Source organism: Phyllopteryx taeniolatus, chromosome 10 (assembly GCF_024500385.1).
Source record: "Phyllopteryx taeniolatus isolate TA_2022b chromosome 10, UOR_Ptae_1.2, whole genome shotgun sequence".
Taxonomy (NCBI): Eukaryota; Metazoa; Chordata; class Actinopteri; order Syngnathiformes; family Syngnathidae; genus Phyllopteryx; species Phyllopteryx taeniolatus.
In genome coordinates, this window is record NC_084511.1 from 20,064,099 (window position 1) to 20,086,885 (window position 22,787).

Sequence of the window (22,787 nt, forward strand, 5' to 3'; positions counted from 1 at the left end):
TTCCTCACGTTAAACACAGTAAACAAGTCACCTCCATGGGAGTGCAGAAGCAGGCCACAAAGACAAGCATCCTCAAATTAAAGAAAACAAAACCCCATGTGGCTCCGGAATTGTTTAGCATAGCAGGAACGTCTAGATCCCTATTGTAGACTCAACTCAGCAGCGGAATTGGATCATCTATCCAAAACTGCATTATGGGTAAGCTGTGACCACAGCGACTGAAAAGCATAAATGAATTCAAGGAGCTGAATCGCTTTCCACCCTGCAGAGAGATGCTTTTGTACGTGTGAAGGCAGACACCCTCCCTCTTTCTCTCACATAGACACAAAAACACACACACACACACGCACACACACACACTTGAGTTATTCAACAGGCTGGCACGCAGAGCAAATCACATTCGGTGTGACTCATAACAGTTGCACACAGACAAGCAACACACACACACACACACACACACACAGGCCTGGGTTGACACACACCTCCCATGTTCACCAAACAAGCTCAGTACATGCTCGCGCTCGATCACTGTCACACGGAGGGGCTAGCATGGCGTCGTAATGAGCTAACAAGATGACACCCAGATGGCCTTGGCACAAGGAGGAAACAAGTGGACCGGGTTGTACACCAACAGGCTGAAGAGGACTGCTGAGCGAGACGAGTGTCAGGAGTCATTACAGAGTCCAAGGATCATAATCTGGTTCTTCTCATGGCCTCTGTGGTTTTCCTCCCAGCCGAGCCCATCCCTCTCTAAGAGCATGCCAGTTAAACACGGGCCGGGTGCGGTCATGATTGAACGTCATCGTCAGTATCGGTGACAGCAGGAGGAGGCCCAGACGCTCGCTCGCTGCGTCTCCACTTAGCATCCATCGGTCCCGTGAGACCTTTGACCCTGAATACTTCCGTAAATGAAGAAACAATCGTGCAGTCACGCAAATACAACATTTTTCAACTCGTCTTTATAAGATAAAAAAAAAAAAAAAAAAAAAAAAAGATTCTACAGTTAACAAACATCAAAGTTCCTCAGTCCATTGGGAAAGAAAAGCTTGAGCATTTGTTGGCATTGTTTTGAATGATGCAAACACTTTTTCAAACATGCTGTTACCAATTCCTGAACATAAGTTAGATGACACAACAGATTTTATCCTCTTTCTTTGCATTTAAATTGAATACATTACAATGTGGCGGCATGGAGGTTGAGTGGTTAGCACATTCTCCTCACAATTCTGAGGTTTGAGGTTCAACTCTGGGCTCTCGCCTTCCTGTGTGGCATTTGTATGTTCACTTGTTTGGGTATTCTCAGAGTACCCGCGTTCCAAAAACATGTAATACAACAGAAGTTGCGAATGGATGCTTCTTGTAGATCCCCAAAAATGGATATAAATGTTGGATACATAATTGCATTTAAAAATGTAATTATTTATCCAACTACAATGAACCCCAACTATATGGCAGTTTGTTGTTCGTGCCTCTCGCAGATTTGTGAGTGATCTTTTTAATGGGTTTATACACTGTACATGCAAGTACGATTTAGAGTTATGGCAACATGCGCTCAGCCAGAGATCTGGTTGTAGAGTGTACACTTATTTTCTTTGCCAAGCTGCCCACAAAGCATGTCAGGGGGTAGGGGTGCACGATTATGACCAAAATAATATGATTATTTTGCTCAATACTGTAATCACGATCATTCCTCATGTTAGGAAAAAAATCTTGACTTACTAGCCAAAATCACAATCACGATAAAAATTCATTGAATTGTGCAGCCCTCGGTAAAAAATGTTTTTTATATAGTCCCTTTGTATTACAGATTTTTACCTTTTGCAGGTGGGTCAGTAACATTTCCGCAACGATAAAAGGGGGTTCACTGTATTCTTTGTCTTTCAATGCAAAAGCCTCCTCTGAAAGTTTAGCCTCATTCTGAGCTTCCTCTGTGACCCCCACACACATAAGCTTGGTCATCACACATTTTCTCTCTCTCACACACACACATACAGCCAGCTGCCTTCCATCCCTGAGGAGCAGCCACAGATGGGCTCTGCTTGCTCCGTAAAGATCTCTCCACAGGCCCAGTCTACAGTGGGTGCCAATACCCGCCTGGCTCAAACCCACTGAATGTGTGACTGTCTTTGTAGATATACGTGTGCCCGAACATGTCTGAGCAGCTCTGTGCTAGCCTGCCCCACACCCGTGTGAGATGTGTTTGAAAGAGAGCGATAGAGAGAGAGAGAGAGAGAGAGAGAGAGAGAGAGAGAGAGAGAAAGAGAGGGGGGGGGGGGGGTTGGAGAAGGTTTGCTTTTCTTGACAGTCACACAGCGATAGACCCCCAAGGACCAAGAGCCGCAGAGCCCAAGTCAAGAGCTGGATGTGCATGTGAGCTTGTAATCAGCACTGAACACAGCACGAGGGAAGCAGGCAAGAAGACCTCCCAGATGAACAATAGCACCTCACAGTACGAAAAGATTGAATTTCACTCGCACTTGAGGGAAGAAACCTGGGGGGGAACAATCATAACCATCATCAAAGCCAAGCAGACAGCATAGGCCGTTAACCAGCAGCCATTTTCTTCTCAGTATCTCCATTATAACCAAACCACCTCTCAGCAACCAGCCATTAAATGATGCAACCTAATCAGCACATCACTGTACTATTAAAAGCACCCACGCTCATGTACAGACACACCGCCACACACACACACACACACACACGTTTGTGCTAGCTATTTTAATTGTTTTAGGCTTCAATAGGGCCAGTCACGGTTTAATTCAATTTTTGACAATTGCCCTGCTATTTCAGCATGGCTCATTCAAACACATGGGATCACAGTTTTACAGTGAATAATGAGGTAATGTTTGGGCAAAATGATAGAAAGCTACAGTTTGAAGTTAACGTTCTGTAATTTGTTGGAATGTGTCAGTTCTCCACCATAGAATGGCATGTGATACTCTACAGCAGGGGTGTCAAACTCATTTTTGTCACGGGCCACATCGTAGTTATGAGGGCCGCTACAACTGTGAACCCATATAAATGAAAGATTACCTCATATACTGTAATTACATACAGTATACATTGATGAATAACCAGTTTTGAAATCAGAAGCCTATAAAAACATGTTTTTTGACTATTACATTTCTTTTCAAAGTGGGATTGGTAACAAAAAAATGCTTGCAAATATCTCAATGGTATTACACCAGAACACAATGAGCAATTTTGATTTGCTTTCGCCACCAGTTTGACACCTGTGCTGTACAGCATAAAGATGCATACAGTTCATTTACAGTAGTGTGTCTTAGTGCTACAAACGAATCAGTGGGAATTCGGATTGAATTGCAAATCAAAATGGAAAAAAAAATTCCAAATCATAATTTTCGCATTCCAGTGAAAACAAATCAAAGTACGTATTTTATTCTAGAAGAGCTGCAATGCTTTTGTTTACCCCCGCTAGCATTACGACTTCTGCGCATTTACGCATTGTAGCTTCACCAAACTCTCCATAAAGTTTGTGTAAAACAAATAAATAAAATTTAAAAAAAACAAGCACGCCGCTGAAGGAGGCTTGCGTTTAGCCTGGCTCTTCAATGAGCTGCACGGACACCATGAAAGTGTAACAACGGAAGCTGAAAAAGAGCCAGCGATGGCTCCTTTTCGGCGCAGCTAGAGCTGCTAGGTAGTCAGAAGGTTTTAGTAGCACCAGGCAAGCTGGAAAAGTGTCAGCTCGGTCCGGTCAGTGAAGATTTATGGCCCTGATTAGCGCAAAACAGACCGCACCTGTCTACCTGTCATTCTACCTGTGGCCAAGGTATGCCGAGGTTCCCTCGTTAAAGTAAGCCATTTTAAACTAAAAAGAAAAACTTTTCTGTACGGAGACACGGCAGCTAAAATGCGTCAGTCAAGTCTAGTTTTCAATTAATCAGTTGGACTTTTCATTCGTTGGACTATTATTTTGGAATAGTGCAAGGAGTAACAATTTGATTGTGATTCGTTAGTCATTCGTCACTGTCAGAGCACTAGTGTGTATACATACATTACATGTAATAAACCCACACAATGTTGATGACTTTTTTTCCACGAAGGAATGTGACCTATAAACTGTGCACCTCAAGTCTTTTTAATATTTTCCAGAGGTGAAGTAAAAAAAAAAAAAAATGAAATAATGTTCCATAGCTTCATATAACTGGAATGTGGCTGTGTTCAGAATTAACCAATCACATTCAAACTCATGTTACATGGGAGCCAGTACACCATACCATCATGTAAAGTGCCTCTGATTAATCCCAAACAAATTCAGTTGTTCTTGTAGGTGTTTCCTGCCTGAAGGTTTTGCGCTAACACGGACTCCTATTTTGAACTGTTCTTAATTCCCTTCACATTGTCTAGAGCACCAGCCAGCCCAAAGCATGATGCTGCCGCCACCGTGCTTCGCTGTAGTTATGGTCTTCTTTGGTGATGAGCAGTGTTTTGTTTTTGATACCTTTTAGAATTATGGCCAAAAAGTTCAACTTTGGTTTCATCAAATCCCCCAAAAAATCTTCAAAACAAATGTGAAAATGTGTCAGGGAACTGTGGGACATGTTACTTTGCTATTCAGTCAATATGTCTGGAATACTAAAGAGAAACAAAGTTTACTTTTAATACCAAAGGGAAGACAAGGTGCACAGACTCAATCAGTTTCATTGTACTGAAGATAGATGTAAAACAGCACAGAGCAAAGTTCAAAATGCTTTCATTGTTCTTCTGTCAGTGTGAGGGACAGCAGCATAAGGGTGGAAAAGACAATATTTATCTTGTATGCCTTTCTCTACAGACAAACACTATTTTTAATGTATTCCGGCTATTGTGAGGAGCACTAGGAGATAGATGGCTGGATGAGTCTGCCCTGTGATATGTAACTGCTACACATACAGGCTAGTCGCTCACCCATTTCCCCTGCCGGTAATCCTAAGGGATGCCAATAATTCAGCCGAACGACAAACTGGCATTTTGTGGCATTTGATTTGTCGCTTGTTGGTGTTTTTTCCCCCCCGTCAGCATTGTTCTTAAAAGTGCCTCCCTGGGAAACTGGGAAAAGTCAAACAGCTGACGAGATGTCACCTCATGAACTCTCTCCTCGGTTTCACACACTTGCAAACCCGCCACGTCTGCGATCCAACACAATTCTCCCTCTCATTCTCTTTTTTTCTCCTCTCTCTCTCTCACACACACACACACTAACACCCACACAGAGCAAATTATAAGACTCACTCTTTGCTTGTCAAGCTCAAAGGCACAAAACAGGCCACAAGCTCCAAAAGCTACAGTTGCTGCTGTGTTTCACGACTGCTGACTCTTGATCATATCGCTTCAAGGTCGTATGATTTCTATGCAATACAAACACATTTCCATTAACTTTGCGTTAAGCAGAACAAGTGCAATGAAACATATTTTGAACAGTCACTTCCCTGTAGCCATACCTGCACACTGTACATGCCCGTACCTGGACCTTTCTTTGCCGGTTGGGACTGGTCATGCAGTGCTTTAAGAGGAGCGTGTATAACCTGAGGACCTATCCTGTTGCACGGCTACAGTCATGTATGTGCACCTATACCCTCACACGTGTTCTTGCACAAGCATTGACTTTACAGTTCCATTCTTATTAAAATCCAACAGTAGCAACACAAGAGAGGATGGGCCTCTAAATGTGGAACTGACAGAGGCAATTACAGCTGGAGCCAAACAGTGGGCTTCCTGACTCACACAACACTGCTGGATAGCTTTCAGATGGATTTGGTCGAATCGTCTACAAACATTGAGTCAATAATGAGGTAATGGCCGATCCTTGAGGAAGAACCATTCACAAGTGATTTGCTTGGGACACTTTGCACCACCGCCTGTCACCCAGCCTAACAAGGGCACCCTGCCAATAGGATTCATTTCCAGAACTGCATACAGGTGTCCTGAGCCCCTAATACTGTCTGTATGTCTACTCACTCCATTTTCCTGAATGCAAGCAGGCCTATGAGGGGTGGAAAAGGAATTGCACTGATGAAAAGCTGATAATTACGCCTGTAATGATTCAGAAAGCGATGAAATCAATGACGAATTTGTGTTCTGAGCAAATGTACAAGACATTAAATTTCTTTAGCACTTTGCTGGGAATATTTATGTCTATTGCTGGCGCTTTCATTATCATAAAACGCATTTAATATTTCCGAGCCGTGTGAGAGGGCGGCCACGCCACGAGTGATTGAGCACGCAAGATTTAGCGGCTCATTCTGCGTCTCCTTGTCTTTCTCCAGCTGTGTCCACATACTTCAGAACCATCACACACGACCCTGATGATGGAGCAGTGAAGAGAGGAGGGGAGGGAGGGGAAGGGGAGGAAGCAGTGAGGACACGGTGCCAACCAGAGAGGCCCACCGTGCCTCAGTCCCATCTCTCCAGCTGAGGGCTTTGATTCGCCTGATTGTCTCCAATATTGAGACACACAATAAACACAACACTTGGCGGACATTTGCAATTCTAATCAGTCCCACTCAACCGGCCTGGACAACCCAGCTTCAACCCTCTGGGATATCACTCATCTGACTGCAAAATAATGACACAATCATCGCCATGGTTACGCTTCTTTTGCATCTCACGAGCAGCCACACAGAGAGGATATTAATACACAGGAGTTCTCTGAGGACTAAATGAATTGGCTAAGAGATTAGCTAGGCTCCCAGGTTAATGAATGTGCCATGCAGGCAAGTTCTCTAGACTTGCATTTGGGGAAAGTTCACACACTGCCCCCCTTCCCACAAATTCACGGGCAGGTCCCCACCTGCCTGTGCGAGGCATGCTGCAACTTCATTTCAATAAACCATTTCCTGTCAACATCAGATTCCAACTAAGTGTTTAGATTGTGAGGAAGCAACCTGTCAACTAGTGCCACTACTATCTGATTTAATGCACGATGCAACATGATTGTTATCTGCCATAAAGTTCTGATTTGACCCTTGTGAAATTGTTGGCTTTTCAGATTGGAATTCAATGCCACTGGTTTTATCTTTTCCAAAACAACCCTTACAAATCATAAAAGACCATCTGCAGGCTTTTAAAGCATGTTTTCATTTACTTGACAACATGATGGGAATAGATTTTCACACGTAAATGAGAGCAAAGCGACATGCAATCATCCCAATTTTAGTAGCCTGGATGTGTTTGCTTTAACAGTCACTCAGAAGATGGGAAATTCAAATTTATTTCAGTAAATAACTGGCACGTCTTATGAAACTGGCATTTGACTTGCAAATCATTCTGATGATTCATAACACCGACTGTCTGCCCTCATTTTCAAGCAAATACCTGCGTGTGTGCGAGTGTGTCCGTGCGCGCACAGTCGTGTGAATGACAGCCTGTCAGTGAAAGAGACGTTATTATCTGTGTGATGTGTGTGTGAGTGGCGAGCAGGTGCAGGGTCACATCACTCGTGGTGAGCTGACACTGTGGACAGGAAACATTACTTTCTGATTTCCCTCTAGAGGGGAAACACTCTTGTCACAATGTGCAGTGCTGCTGTTCAACCTCTTTTTGAAAGGTTATTCCAATATGTGCAGCAGCTAAGTGCGTCTGTGTGCATGTGAGTGTGCCACTCATGACAGATACTTATCTAAAACCCCTTTTAACAGAGGCCATTTCTTTAAAACAACGTAATGACTTTTTTTTGCTTTGTTCTGGCCTTGAAGAGAAGAGTTCTGGTAAACCTCTCCCTTCCCCGTCCTTAGCCTTTGACTTTTTCTGTGTAACAACAATACGAGGGGGTTTAGTTCAGTGTCCTGCGGTCGATCTGTGAGTACGCTGATAAGAGAAGCTGATGGATAGGTTTAATCAGGCGAGCCCAGGGATCAAGACCATGGGACAGATCAATCAAATGCTGTGTGCTTTATAATAGAAGTGGCTTTTATCACACTCACAGGGGTATTTGCTCGCTATTTTTTATTGTGGGAAGGGACCTATTTTGGTCGAGAGAGCAAACTATACAAATAAAGGAAGCGTGTGTTAAAATCTTTAATTGTGAGACTCATAAAGCACAACAAAGAACTTAAACTAAAGGTTCATACTTTCAAGCAAACTTCTTGACATGATTACAAATAAAAGGCCAATTTTAAATAAAAAAGGATTATTTCCACAAACTACATGAAACAAACAACTCAATCTGCAGATGAGAGATAGCCAGGCTGTGTTCTAACTAGGACACTGTTTTAATACACAGCCGCCTTGTGTGTCTTAAAAGAAATCTCTTATCAGAAAATTTGAGTGACAGGTCTATTTTCTGTTTACTTTCAACTCGTGATAGTAAAAGACAGTTAACACATGTCCTACCCAATGCAATACAAATTATAGTTGATCTTTTCTTGAGAGATCTTATCCCAGCAGACACATAAGATGTCAGTGGGTTTCTACAAGCCTTATTGAACACCATATTGACTGATGCAATCACGCAGACACACATCATTAGGCTCATTAACAGTGAATGCAAAAGGGGGCGGGTGGCCTGACTGCTGTAGTCTGATAACACTCAGCAGGCTGTCGGTATGAAAATGAAAAGTGTGTATGTGTTAATAAATAGCTTGTTTGACACGACGCTATTCACTTTCACACCATTCGTTTGCGCTGCGATAGTCGGGCGGATTGTGGCCTCGTAAAGACGCTCCATGTGTTGTTTTAGGAAGCCATTACAAACTGGGCCGTCTCCATTACAAGGGCTATCTGATCGTTATTACCACCATCTGTAGCGCACACTCAAATGTTAATCTCCGCAAGCCAACCATAGCTGACTCCTGAGCGAGCGCTCGCATCCACACCACCTTCCGCTATGATACGAGTCCGCGTGTACATCCAAAACGTGACAGGGGAACTGTTCGGTTGTCACATTGCAGCTTTCGGGTCAACACGTTTACTCTTAGTGGAGCGAAGGGTGCAATCTTGAACCTCGACACCCGTGCAGCACAATCTCAGCGCCAGGAATCCTCACTTCCTTCAAAGGCTCATCACAGGACGCACATCTAATGCAGAGGGAAGGCCGCTTAAAGCCTCGGCCAGATACGCTGCTTTGAAGCGACTGCTGCACTCGCTCCAATAGGAGAGAAATCATTTCCCTTCCCGCTGCAATTTCTTTGTGTAAAGGGCGCAGCAGTCAGCTCTATTTGGTGGCCACATGTGGGCCGTCTCCAAGAATCACGACACTCCATTCCAGAGAAGGGCAGCAGCAGGATATGAGACTCGCCCGGAAACACTGGGGCTCCTCCACAATACATAGTTATTTATACAACCCCAATTGAAGTTGGGACGTTGTGTTAAATATAAATAAAAACAGAATACAATGATTTGCAAATCATGCTCAACCTATATTTAATTGAATACACCACAAAGACAAGATATTTAATGTTCAAACTGATAAACGTTTTAGCTATTTTTAGCAAATAATCATTAACTTAGAATTTTATGGCTGCAACACGTTCCAAAAAAGCTGGGACAGGTGGCAAAAAAGACTGAGAAAGTTGAGGAATGCTCATCAAACACCTGTTTGGAACATCCCACAGGTGAACAGGCTAATTTGGAACAGGTGGGGGCCATGATTGGGTTTCAAAGGAGCTTCCGCGAATTGCTCAGTCATTCACAAGCAAAGATGGGGCGAGGTTCACCTCTTTGTGAACAAGTGCGTGAGAAAATAGTCAAACAGTTTAAGGACAATGTTCCTGAACGTACAATTGCAAGGAATTTAGGGATTTCATCATCTACGGTCCATAATATCATCAAAAGGTTCAGAGAATGTGGAGAATTCCCTGCATGTAAGCGGCAAGGCCGAAAACCAAAATTGAATGCCCGTGACCTTCGATCCCTCAGGCGGCCCTGCATCAAAAACCGACATCAATGTGTAAAGGATATCACCACGTGGGCTCAGGAACACTTCAGAAAACCAATGTCAGTAAATACAATTCGGCACTACAGCCGGAAGTGCAACCCGTAAGTGCAATTTGAAATTTTACTATGCAAAGCAAAAGCCATTTATCAACAACACCCAGAAACGCCGCCGGCTTCTCTGGGCCCGAGCTCATCTAAGATGGACTGATGCAAAGTGGAGAAGTGTTCTGTGGTCCGACGAGTCCACATTTCAAATTGTTTTTGGAAATTGTGGACGTCGTGTCCTCCGGGCCAAAGAGGAAAAAAACCATCCGGACTGTTATGGACGCAAAGTTCAAAAGCCAGCATCTGTGATGGTATGGGGCTGTGTTAGTGCCAATGGCATGAGTAACTTACACATCTGTGAAGGCACCATTAATGCTGAAAGGTACATACAGGTTTTGGAGAAACATATGCTGCGTCTTTTTAATGCTGCTTATTTCAGCAAGACAATGCCAAACCACATTCTGCACGTGTTACAACAGCGTGGCTTGGTAGTAAAAGAGTGCGGGTACTAGACTAGCCTGCCTGCAGTCCAGAGCTGTCTCCCATCGAAAATGTGCGCCACATTATGAAGCGTAAAATACGACAACGGAGACCCTGGACTGTTGAACAGCTGAAGCTGTACATCAAGCAAGAATGGGAAAGAATTCCACCTACAAACCTTCAAGAATTAGTGTCCTCAGTTCCCAAACGTTTATTGAATGTTGCTAAAAGAAGAGGTGATGTAACACAGTGGTAAACATGACCATGTCCCAGCTTTTCTGGAACGTGTTGCAGCCATAAAATTCTAAGTTAATGATTATTTGCTAAAAAACACAATTTGAACCAGTTTGAACATTAAATATCTTGTCTTTGTAGTGTATTCAATTAAATATAGGTTGAACATGATTTTCAAATCATTGTATTGTGTTTTTATTTGTTTAACACAACGTCCCAACTTCATTGGAATTGGGGTTGTATTTCAAAACAGATCTTCAAGCACACACTAAGTCTTGACATGCGGGAGCTGCAAAAATCCGGCGTACATAAATGAGAAAATGCAGCAAAGGGGCATTTCAAAAAGCAGCAACACGGTCCAGGGCCAGCGTGCACGAAGTGACCATCTGCAGAGAAATGCTTTCATCTCGCAGACAGAGGAGCAGAGGAGAGGAGTGGAGTGATGTGGCGGTGCGGCTTGTCATGTTTCACAGTGGGAAACAGATGAGCAGAACAGTTAAAAGCAGTCAACGTTTTCAGTGCAGGAGAAGATGAGACTGCAGGGAGAGAGCACCACATAATAGGATACCTATTTGAAATCAAAGTGTGTATATTACTATCACAGTTGAGTCAGTCAAGTCAAGGCAACAACTTTGGATGTAAAACCTCTGCATATTTGATTTGGCGGGTGCAAGGATTGCAGATATTGTTTTTGCTTTAGCAAGCCTTCTCTGCTATTTCCAATATAGGAGCGATGCGAGGCTTCCATGGCTGTGCACATCATGGGGGAGAATAAACACCCATCTAATGGGAAGCACATGTCCAAGAGATGAAGCAGCCTCCCCTCATATGAATAGGATGAAATATAGACGTGTGCCCCACTGCGCAGCAATCACCGCCATAAGCGCCTTGGCGTGGGAGGTGAGGGGGTGGAGGGTGGTATGGGAGAGGGGGGCGGGGGGGGTGGGTCAGCATCAGACCCCCGACATGCTCTCTCACTCAACACACACAGCTGCCAATATGGGCATTCTGAAGCGGATTCACGAGGAGGCCGGTGTCTGACAGTGACATCTCCATTCACTCTTGAATTCTTCGTCGCGCCTCTCAACAAGCGAGGACACACACACACACACACACACACACGGCGCTAAAGGCCATGAGAGGAAGCACAACACTGGGGCATTAAAAAAAAAAAAAAAAAAAAAAAACATTTTCCCTGCCGTAGGTCTCTGTGGGATTTAGCATGGCATTATGGGAAGATTAGACTTTAGAGTGCTCTGCTATCTGATGTCATTGTTGGTTTTACGTTGTCTGGAAGGCTTGTGGAACTCGGACCTCATGGCAGGCCCATTTCTCTATAAACAAAACGTTCCGGGTTGTCGTTGTGATTGATAGCAGGTTCCTATTGTATCTGTCTGGTATGGCTGTATTGGAAGAAGAATTAGTGGGACAAAAACTCAAGGAAAACGTTCCACATCTGACTCCATCAATCAAGTCAGCAATCAAAATAATTCAATTAAGAGACTTAAATCCTGCTGGCTTGCGAGTCCCTGCTCCAACAGGCCAGAGACAAACTCAATTTACGGACAATCCATACATGATAGCATTAACTCGACTTTAAGGCTCAAATGTTTTTCCATTACTTACATTTTCTAAATATCCAGGGACATACAAAGGAAATAGTTGAGTTATACTGTTTACTCAGAGAGGGGACAATTCAAGGGATAAAGTAAACAAGAACAACTTTAATGAAATTGCAGAAAGGCAGCCAGGACAGTTAAACTACTTTCTTTGGAAGTTCTTTGGAAGAAGACTTATTTGCAAAACGTAAGAAACTTGAGAGATGTTTCTCATAGGTCTGCTAAATTGGCATATATCACAGATGCATGCTTGCAGGGAGACAGAGAGGAGGAGGTTGCCGAATATGTGTGTAATTGTCTTTCTGTGCCGTTTCCGAGGTGTGAAAGGGAATGCGGCCTTGCGCTGTGGTGTCCCGGGGAGCCCCGATTGAAGCGTCAGTCACAGCTGCCACACGGGGCCCCGACGCACAGCAAATCCCAGGACCGGCCCACGCGGGTAGATGGGCCGGCCCCGGGCCTGGGAGCGGCAGGAGACCCAGAGGCCTTTTCTTCCAGCTCCTCGCCAACACAAGGGGGAGCGGCCTCATGCTGGGAGTTTGCTTAGAAAAGGCTGAGCCAAGACCTGGCAGAATGGGTTAACGGAGGCATGCATACATACGCTCACATATACACAACACACACACACACACACACACTCAAAAGCTTTTGGGGCTGTCGCCTGTGAGCATGGTGGAGGAGAAGGACAAATCTCATCTAAAGATTTGGGAAACCTTTCTAGCCACATGCCCGTGAGAGCGAATGAGCTTAGAGGGAGAGAGGGCGAACGAGAGGGCACTAAATTACTGAAGGAATGGCTGTTTTTTTGCTGGGGGCCCGGGAAGCCTAATGGTGGTAAAGTCCTGACGATTATATACTGTACCATTTCCACGCTCCCCCTAATAGTCTCCAGCCTCTGTATGGCGTAGATGGATTATGATGCTTTATAATTAACACGGGTGGGTGTGTGTTGCGGGAGAGAGGGGGGCTATCACAGACCACCCATCTGCCATGCTGACACACTTTTCTGGGGGATCCCTCCGGAAAGGCGGGCTTCTATACCATGCTATTCCATTACATTATCCTTCTATCATTCTATTATCTTACCACTCCATTCAATTACACTGTCACTCCATTAGTGTACTCATAACAGTGAACAAAGAGCTCCATGATGATCATTGATGAGATGTTCAGAGCTCGTTTGGTGCGGCCATGATTCATCCAGTCTTCCAATACTTACAGTCATATCTGAAGTAGAAGTGCTTTGGTGCTAATTACTTTCTCTTTCTCTTCAACACTGCACAAGCACCAAGAAAAGCTCCATATATTACATTATATTATATTTTCTGAACAAAATGATCACTTGCACAACTAATGACATCCAATACAGCTGTATTGAATATCCTGTCTTTTTATTTTGAGCTATTCATTGAACCATATATTCATTAGTGTGGTTAGTAGTGTGGAAGTTGCAGTGGTATAGAACCAGATTGCGACATATACGTACTGTATGCATGCATTTAGCTTACTTATTAAAATGTTAGCGACGCCTCATAGTATGTTTTCCCAATGAGTGTACATTGTGTTATTTTGTACTCAATAGCATAAATACAATAACACATTTTTGTATTTTTTTTTTTAATAGAGGAAAGGAGAGGCCACTACACAAATAGAGTAATAAGACTATGCTGCAAGACAAAAAAACAATGCACATATTTGTATTGGTTTGAAACATAGATAAACAAAAACATTTGAATTTGTCAACTCACAAAAATGTACTATAACCAGCGTTGGGAAAGTTCATTTTCTATGCGTACTTCAAAGTTCAGTTCACCATTCCAAAAATGAACGAGTTCAGTTCATAGGTCATAATTCCGATTTTGAATTAAGTTCACCATTCCAAAAATGAACTTCTTCATAGTTTTTTTGTTTTTTTTTTCTTAATGTTGCTGACGGGCTATTCCCCTTAAAATACTGGCATTTCATTTTCCCATTGTTGCCACCCATTCGTTCCACACTAGTAGCGAGCTGCAGCTTTCACCCTACAATGTCAAAAACGTGTTGCTTGAATTGTTTATTATTTAAAATGAGGAATTAAGAATAAAACAAATTTAAAAAGAGGACTTTTGTCCTTAATGTGCAAACAAAAACACGCAACACAGTATGACAGGAACGATGGTGAAAGGACATTGATAACTTTGCATTCCTCGCAGCTCTGGCTGACTATATTAACAAAATATTTTATCTATTCTCATATGACAAAACAAAATAAATTCCATATCATGACAGTGTGACATAAAGATTTTTAACTAAAGCATTCTGATACAAATGATAATTTTTTTTTTTTTTACAATTATGTACTGTACTTGATAATACTGATAACCGTGGTCATTTTGTCCACTATAGTCTTTATATGAACGTTTCATCTCTTTTCATCTGTACTTTGGTAAGTTTTTCAAAATGTGCATTTCGTTCAAATAACTTACTAGCATAATTCTGTATAATTTACTTTCAATAGAAATTTTGCATTATTTCATGTCTGATTGTGCGCCTGGGAGAAATCTCCCTTAAAAGCCTTAAAGTAAGGCATGTAGAGTCCTTTCCAACATCAACTTTCTGACCTTGAAAAAGAACTGCAATGTTTCCAAAGGTTAAGAATGTGCTTTCCCACGACAGTGGTATTTTTCTGAGAAGGGCCATATAAGTTAACATTTTGGAAAACAAATTGTCCTTCCAATACTTCCTTGCTGGGCGCTGTACTTCCCCTTCTCCCAAGTCCAAGCACAGCGAATACCAGCGTCCCCACAAAAGTCTTTGCGGTGCCACAAACTTGAGGAAAACACATCTGTCCCCGCCTGCATGCCCATGACAAGTCATGACGTCTTAAAGGACGTGCAGTGCGGCTGCCTGTGAAGGTTGCCGGCCCTGCCCCGCTTCTGATGAGGTCTGCCTCGGCCGCACAGAGGGGCTCGCTGAGAAAGTCGATGAAGTCAGTCCGAATGAGGAGGTTACGAGTTCTCCAGTCGGAGCCGGAGGGGTAATGGTTTTAGAGATGGCTGTCACACAGATCCGTTCCACTGTCCAACACCAGCACTGATCTCCAGCAATCCAAAGCTGCTCGCTTTTCAATCGCTCAACTTCTCTCGCCGTGTCCCCCTGCTTCTTTATTCCCTCGCCTTCCACCTCGCACTGACACATGGAAGTAATCTGGGAGCTGTATGCTGGTCTGAAAGGATGTGTGGTTGAGCCCAGGGCTGTGTTTCAACGCTCTATATTAGCTTCCTTTCCTCTGCTACTTAATCCCCTTCATTTTCATCTGCTCTTATAAAAAAAGAACTAAAATGGCAAACAAAGACCGACTTTGCGCATTCAACTTTCTCCCTACTTCCTGTAACTCTGCATACCAACATTTTCAATTAATTCAGCCCAAGTGCAGACAAGGAGACAAGTAAAAGTCTTCAAGGAAGATTTTCCCGGGGCCGTGCCGGTGCTTGGCACGGCCGAGGCTGACGGGAACTTTCTCCCACTCGCTGCCAGCTGGGCTGCTGTCTAATGAAGGCCGCTTGCTAACAGCCTGTAAGGCAGCCACTGTTGAGCCACTCCACACTCTTCCTTAACACTTTCACAGGGGCACACTGGCACACTCCTCACACTTCCTTAATGTTCCACTGTGGCTGAACAAAGAACAATAGCACGGTGACATTCTCAAGCACTCGTTTGCTGCCTGCCATAAGCTTACACTTGCCCCTTTCAGATGCAGCCTTCGTGTTTTTAGCAAGAGTGTGAACTTGCACAGTAGCAGAAATTGTACTGACTTCAGTCGTTCCAAGTGGTCCTCCAAGTGCAATTAAATCAAACTGCCATTTTTGGGTGGTAATTATACCTTCTCAATAATGTGCTGCATTGTAAAGAGTTGAGGTGTAGTTTTATGTGTTAAATTCAACAGCCAACCCATAAGTGCTCCAGTATCAGTGCTTGGAGTCTCTATAAAGGCCATTTGAAGGACTGGAAATTGTCATAACATTATCAATGTCATTCAGGGCTTCCTAATATTAAAACATGTTGATTAAAATTTTATCGCACCACGATCACCAAACTGACAGTGAATATATCAGAATCTTCTTTGGTGTGATTACCTTACAAGATCGTGTATCATTTTATTAAAGAAATGGAATGAATCATACCCATTTATAGTCTTTTGAATCAATCTAAATCTTCTCTGATATAAAAATAAAAAATATATTTGTTGCATTAAACTTTTAAAAATGATTTCATAAAATCTGGAAACACTTTTTTGTAATAGTATAAATTCCAGATGTAGGTGTGACTAAATTATAAAACATTTTTTTAAACTTGGCCACTGTAGCAACTTTCTAAGGATTCAGTTCGTGTAAACCGGATTGTTGCTTCCTGCAGACGTCATATGATCACAGAATAAGCTAAATGACAAACACTGCAACCCGTTCTGGTTCCTAAACAACTGCATAACCATTTGCTGTGTTTTGAGGGAAAAAACAAGTCTCAAAATCATGAATGACTTCAGTATTGGCCCTTGATCATTTCAATTAATGTTCTGTCCATCAAGTAATTCATGTGCAATGAATCATGCCAGCAGAGGTCTGCCTTTCTGAGTCATTATTCAGCCGTTGTTCCAGTTGTGAATCAGTCTTCTAATATGTCTTCAAAGAAAACCATGTCACGTTGGCCAGGCGGGAACACATGGAGTATGTACAGAGGATAAGGGGGAAACAAAGTTAAATGAGTTGCAAATGCAACTCATTTAACAGAACAGAACAGAACAGAACTGAGCTGAGCTGAGTTGGGAATGTGCAACTGCTTGAATAAACAGAAATGATTCATCAATAGCACAGAAAATCAGTATGATCAGTTTTCAGTGACGCTGCAGCCAAACCGCCAGCGGATAAAGTGACTCCATCTGGATTGAAACTATGAAGGAAAAGAAAACATTATTTCCCGAAATATCCCGAGGAGCTGCTACTCCTTTTCTAGGCCCAGGTGTCCCTGTCGTTACGCGGCCCTGAAACAACAGACGTGTCCACACAGAAGTGCACGCACATAAAAGCAAATGCAGCTGTCGTCCTACCGAGACACAGGGTGCTTTTACAGAAGTGTGTACCAGTTGCTTTGCAAAAGTATTTCTTATTGGTTGGAGCCACTCTCCAGCTCTCGGAATGGGGCTCAAGCTCTAAAGTCCTCTCTGCATGTAATAAGATCTCTATCAGAGGGAAACACAATCAGAGTCTAAAGAGTGAGGTGGGGGCACTAAGGTGCATATCGCTGGGATAAAGGGGGCAAGCAGGCCTCTGACCCTCTCAGCAGTGACCCACACCGCAGCGAGCAGCAGAGGGGAGCGCTCCATGCAACGAACCAAATCCTGTTGCCGGGCTTGTGCTCTTTCTGCTTCTTGTTCAGCAGGTTATGGCAGTTTTGGGTTTAGCGAACAAGTTGGGTTTTTTTGTTTGAAAGCTCCTCCCGAAGTTGCCAGCACACAGGAGCGTTTTGAACATTGATTCGCTCAAGTTAAGGCTTGAAACATTGTGCTTTAATAAGAGAGCTTGACAAAAACCAAAGATAAGACAGAGAGGTTCTTTAAAACTAATTGCCACATTGTAAAAAAACATTTCCCCATTTACCTTATCAAGCTAATTAGGGAAGCAAAACTTGAACTTTAAATAGAATTCCTATCTGAAAAGAAAGCGAACCACAAAATGATCACCCTTTTCTCTTTTGACTTTCAACAACTGTTATCAAAATGCTACTTTTTATAAGTTGTTGAACACCAGTGCTAATCAAATCCACATCAGTCATGAAATTTAGTGAAGCATTAAAGCATGCTCTAAACCAAGGCAGTCAACTGTTAAAGTGAGTCAGCCAGCTAAGGTCAATAGACAGCAACATTACGCAGGAAGAGAGTCATAGCAAGGGAGGCTCGCTAAAGAAAAATCTCTTATGCTACTTTTTAATTTTGTGGCCTTTAAATGCAAGTCGAAGGCCAAAAAAACATGTTTCCAAACATCAGCAAAATGCAAGTTTAACATCAGCGCACCAGACTGTTGGCCAGCCTGCAGCCATTGTTTTGCTTTATTATTTCAGAGGTGTGCAAGAATGCCTCTCCCATCATGCTGTTTGCCTCCTGAGCTGTGGCAAACAGGCCGCGATGCCTGCGGGTCATGAGGTAAATATTAGCTCGGGAGGGTTGGACGAGAGGACGTGCAGGAGCCACTCGTAGCAACATTGTCAGATTATCATTAAAGTGGCATCAGTAAAGCATTCGCGTGTGTGTGTGTGTGTGTGTGCGTGCGTTTTGCTGTGTGGATTTTAGCCATACCGACAGGACGTGATCAGTCATAACAAAGTGACATTTTCTGGAGTAATCCCACTCAGCTAAATGAGAGTTAATCCGATTTGCACTGATCAAATGTTACAGGTTTTTTTTCTTTTCTTTTTTTTTTTTTTTTTTTTTTAACCAGCCAAGACGTTGAAGCAGCCAACCTCCTTCTGTATAGCCTCTCCTCCATTTTGGCCCAAATTAAACATCAACTATCCATCCTGAAGTAGGGATGGCCATTTTTTTTTTAATTTCCTTCATTAAATGTGAGTGAAATCAATGATCAATTAACCCTCAATAGTTTTTTGTATACAGTTCTTTACTTTTAATGGGATGGAAGAAAGTTGTGAACGCCTGCTTCAATGTCAGTGTTGTGTGGAGCATAATAATTCTGCTCAACGGAGTCATGCCATAGCATGGATTTAACTCATTTTTTCCTATAGCTGACGTCAGGTTGTTCGTCTTTAGACCACAATCTAGTTGACACTGTATCAACAGCACCCCTGCTGGTTTGGGCCACCCAGTGCACTTTGTTTTGTCTCGGTTGCCGTCGTGATTAATTCAGAAACGATTCCATAGAGTCAACAGAATTTTTAATGATCAGTTAATTGATTACTGACTTTATCCTGAAGTAAAAGTTTGTTTGACCCTTTCCCACAATGCACTTTTGTCATGATGTATCTTGGCTGTTCAAACACTCTGGAAAGAAATCAATTAAGTGGACTTCAGTTATTGATAAGACTGGCGCCTGTGTTCTACCACATTAAAATCCATAACTAATGGCGCCCCATAAGCAACATGAACACAAATGCAGACACACTCCTAAATAAAAATAACAGGGCCAGCCCTGCTGGTTTCCTATACTTAGGCTCATAACTCATGGCCTGCAGGGAGGTACTGGTATTGTTATATTTGGTGTCTGTGTGGTACAGTGTGCAAGCAGAGGGCTGTATTAATTTAATAGCCGAGACAGCAGTTCTTCCCAAACTGGGAACAGAAAGTAAGACATCATAAATCGAGATACGTCACCTGATAGTGTACTGCATTGTACATTGCTGTGTTATCACAGCGGAGCGCCATAGGCACTGACACAGACGGATTTATAAAAAAATAAAAATGAAAAAAACAATTCTGATTGCAGTACAAGTATTCCTTTTTTATTGGTCATCAGACAGCACTGCTGACGGATATGTTTCAGAAGAAAAACAGGTTTGTCTGTTGTTACTCCCGAGCCTGCAAACGGCAAGATAATTGTCTATTGTTTTCAAAGCACACAGCAGCGGGATAATTAGATTGGAGGAGAACACTTTGCCGAGCGCCTTATTGTTCCACTGTGAACTTTATGAAATATTCGGTCAGCATGGGGAATTGATGCGGAGCAGAGTGGAGAAACAGATGGAGGAATAATCTTTGACTCCCTAAAGCGCCGTGGCAACTTTTGAAGATATTCCCTTCAGGTGACATCGACAATAAATCAATAAATGTAATAAATGTCAGACTGTTTTTTATTTGTCTAGAACCAGCTGAGGCTGTTTTAATGTGTTTCACTTCAGTATCCATATCTGACGACGATTGTAGTGCTTCTGATGGCGTGGGCGACTAAAAGCCGACTGGCCGTCGTGTGGCCATTAGTGTTTGACTCTGACTTCACACACATTTAGTACACATATACATACAGTCAATACACATTGAACACAACTGTAATATTCCTACCCACTAGCTGTACAACAAGATCCTATATGACGTGATAGTTGGGGGATAAATCAATTTTGGCCTCACTTGCCGCTGAAGGTCAGTCTCTGGCTCTAAGCCCCCACAAATACAGAACGCCATTTTTGTTTTTTTGTTTCTTTTAACTACATTTCCCCACATAGCGTATGCGATTCAACACCACGCAAACACGGGAGTCGAGACTGAGAGAGTGATAATTGCAACCAGAATGTATTTTATTATAAGCAGTCTGGGTTCACACTGTGCATTGATGAGAATAATAGGATCTTTTCCCAGCAGTGTGCATTTGAGAACCTAACCCCTGATTTCCCTGATTTGATGACCAGAACGTCAGCCTGGATCCAAGCGCAATTCAGCTCCCAAGCGTTTAAAACACTTATTCCCCTGTTATCTGAAACCGTGGCTTCACACATTTCTGTGGGTCAGTGTTGGAAGGGTGCAAAGTTGCCCTCCCAGGAGCCAGTGTTCAGAACACCTGGACCAGACTTGATCCATTTAGCTCGACTTGTATGGTTGGCATTACTTTTAATCTAGATCCTGTTGATTACAACAATTAGGATAAATGGTAGGAAATGAGCGAAAAATTCTTCGAACTCCCACATAGTCTTTATTAAAGCAAAAATGTTCTTAATGTAGCGTATGAATGTGCATGTTACAATTAGTTATAATGATCCGTGTATCATGGCGCCTGGGTGAAATTAATCAACACTAAAAAAAAACTATATTTCAGTTGAGCTGTGAATAATTGCCACATTTCACAGAACATTAAAACCCAAACTGCACACTGGCTAGTTTTCTTTCCCCCATTACGCACGTACCCAACGAGTCAAAAAATAAATGAAATAAGAGACTTACTTGGAATTTTGCGAGCTCCAAGTGATGGTCTCCAAGGATTTGGCTGAAAGTCGCACCGTTCGACAGGTCAAGATAAAGATCCAGAGGTAATACTTCCAACAAGCCAGACCCGCCATGCTGCCAAATGTACACGCACACAAAGTGGGAGCCGAGAAGGTCGGGACAGAAAGCCCAGCACGGCCGCGGGGAGCTGGACAGCCTTTAGGAGACTACGGGCCGGTGGGAAGGCGAGCGTCGGTCAGTCGGGAGCATGTGAGCTCGCTATCACATACATGTCCTTGTGGCCCACTCGCCCTTGACTGAACCCTCGCTTTCGGTGGATGATGTCAAGTGTCCCGGTTGACCTGTGGCTGACGCACAACCAGCGACCTTCTGGTCAATAGAATTCAACGGCAATAAATGGCAGACGTGAAAGGGACGGGGCGCTCAGTCAGACAGCTTTGTTAAATCTTTGGGGGTTGGGGGGTGGGGGGGGGGAGGTTCTACTGGTACCTGTCGCTGCCTCCACATCCGTCCATCAGTCACAAGTCCGGTTGGGGATCCAAAATCTCATTCCTGGGTTCCCTTTCACTCCCCGCTTTTCTTATTGGGGATGAATTGAGTTTCTATTGTAAATATCCCTCCGGTCTCCAGGGGCTGCTCGGCGTGCGTTCCCGCCGGGTATTATGTGCTGCAACTCGGACACGCTGCTTGGTCAAAAAAAAATAAAAAAGACTTTGCGTATGTGCCTGTGCGGGTGGACAGAATACAAAAGCAAGGTAAGGTCAGCTCGTCCAGTGACTCACACATCAGCCGCTTCCTTCCATGCCGGTGTGTTTCTTTCGCCGTGTCCGATTCGCACTCGCTCCGGCGGCTCCAGCGCGACTGCAACCGGAGATGCGCTTTGGGGACCGCCCACCGCGCACGTACCGGCCAATCGCATCGCTCCGTCCCCACTCGCAGGCAGGAAGCCACGGCATTGGTGGGGGGGTGTTTCAAAATGGACTTTGCTGTGTGTTTTCGTCATGCGACAGCCTGGTGGACTTTCAACTATGGCCCCTATAAATTAAAACTCGCTGGAATAGCCCTTTAACATTCGCCCATAAACATATCCCCAGTGTTGACGTTGAAATCAATCTACCTGACTACGATCATTTCTATGTCAACAAAACGTCTAAATTTGTATCAGTCGGGAGTGTTTCAAATGTTTCGAAGTGACAGTATAGTATTACAGTGCGGTAGTTATTCTGGTCCTGTCTCTCTCCTCTTTGAAAGGAATGGTGATTAATGGCCTCTTTGGATCTCTTTCGAGTTGTCCCCTTTTGGGATAATGAACTGCATGAGAACTTATACTCCAGTGTTCCAAGACAATAGCGGGCCGGTAGCCCACAGTCACTGCAGGCCATTCATTCACTGAGGAAGAAATGCTCGACACATAATTGATCATGTCCGTGTCTGTGCCCCCTTTGTGAGTGCGTTTAGTTCGGAGAAAGTTTCGACTCATTTTCGTTTTGAAGTGGTCAGCTCAAGCAATGCTGCCCCCTAACGGCTGCGACCGTTGGAAAGAATGCGAGGAGAGCGTGCAGCTGTTAAGGAGCGTTTCCGAACCTTGACCGAGCCAAGGCACATATTTTGCATGA

The 22,787-nt window shown here is 43.4% G+C and overlaps 1 protein-coding gene across 1 annotated transcript in view; it reads right to left on the reverse strand.

The window, feature by feature from the left end:
* Nucleotides 1–22,034, reverse strand: part of efnb1 (ephrin-B1) — a 66,483-nt gene extending 44,449 nt beyond the window's left edge. Inside the window, exons 1-2 of the mRNA XM_061788682.1 lie at nucleotides 21,661–22,034; nucleotides 21,169–21,518 (exon numbers count right to left, since the gene is read on the reverse strand). Coding sequence (XP_061644666.1) covers nucleotides 21,169–21,284 — 116 coding nt within the window. The 5' untranslated portion in view covers nucleotides 21,285–21,518; nucleotides 21,661–22,034. The remainder of the gene's footprint in view (nucleotides 1–21,168; nucleotides 21,519–21,660) is intronic.
* Nucleotides 22,035–22,787: the final 753 nt, after the last annotated feature.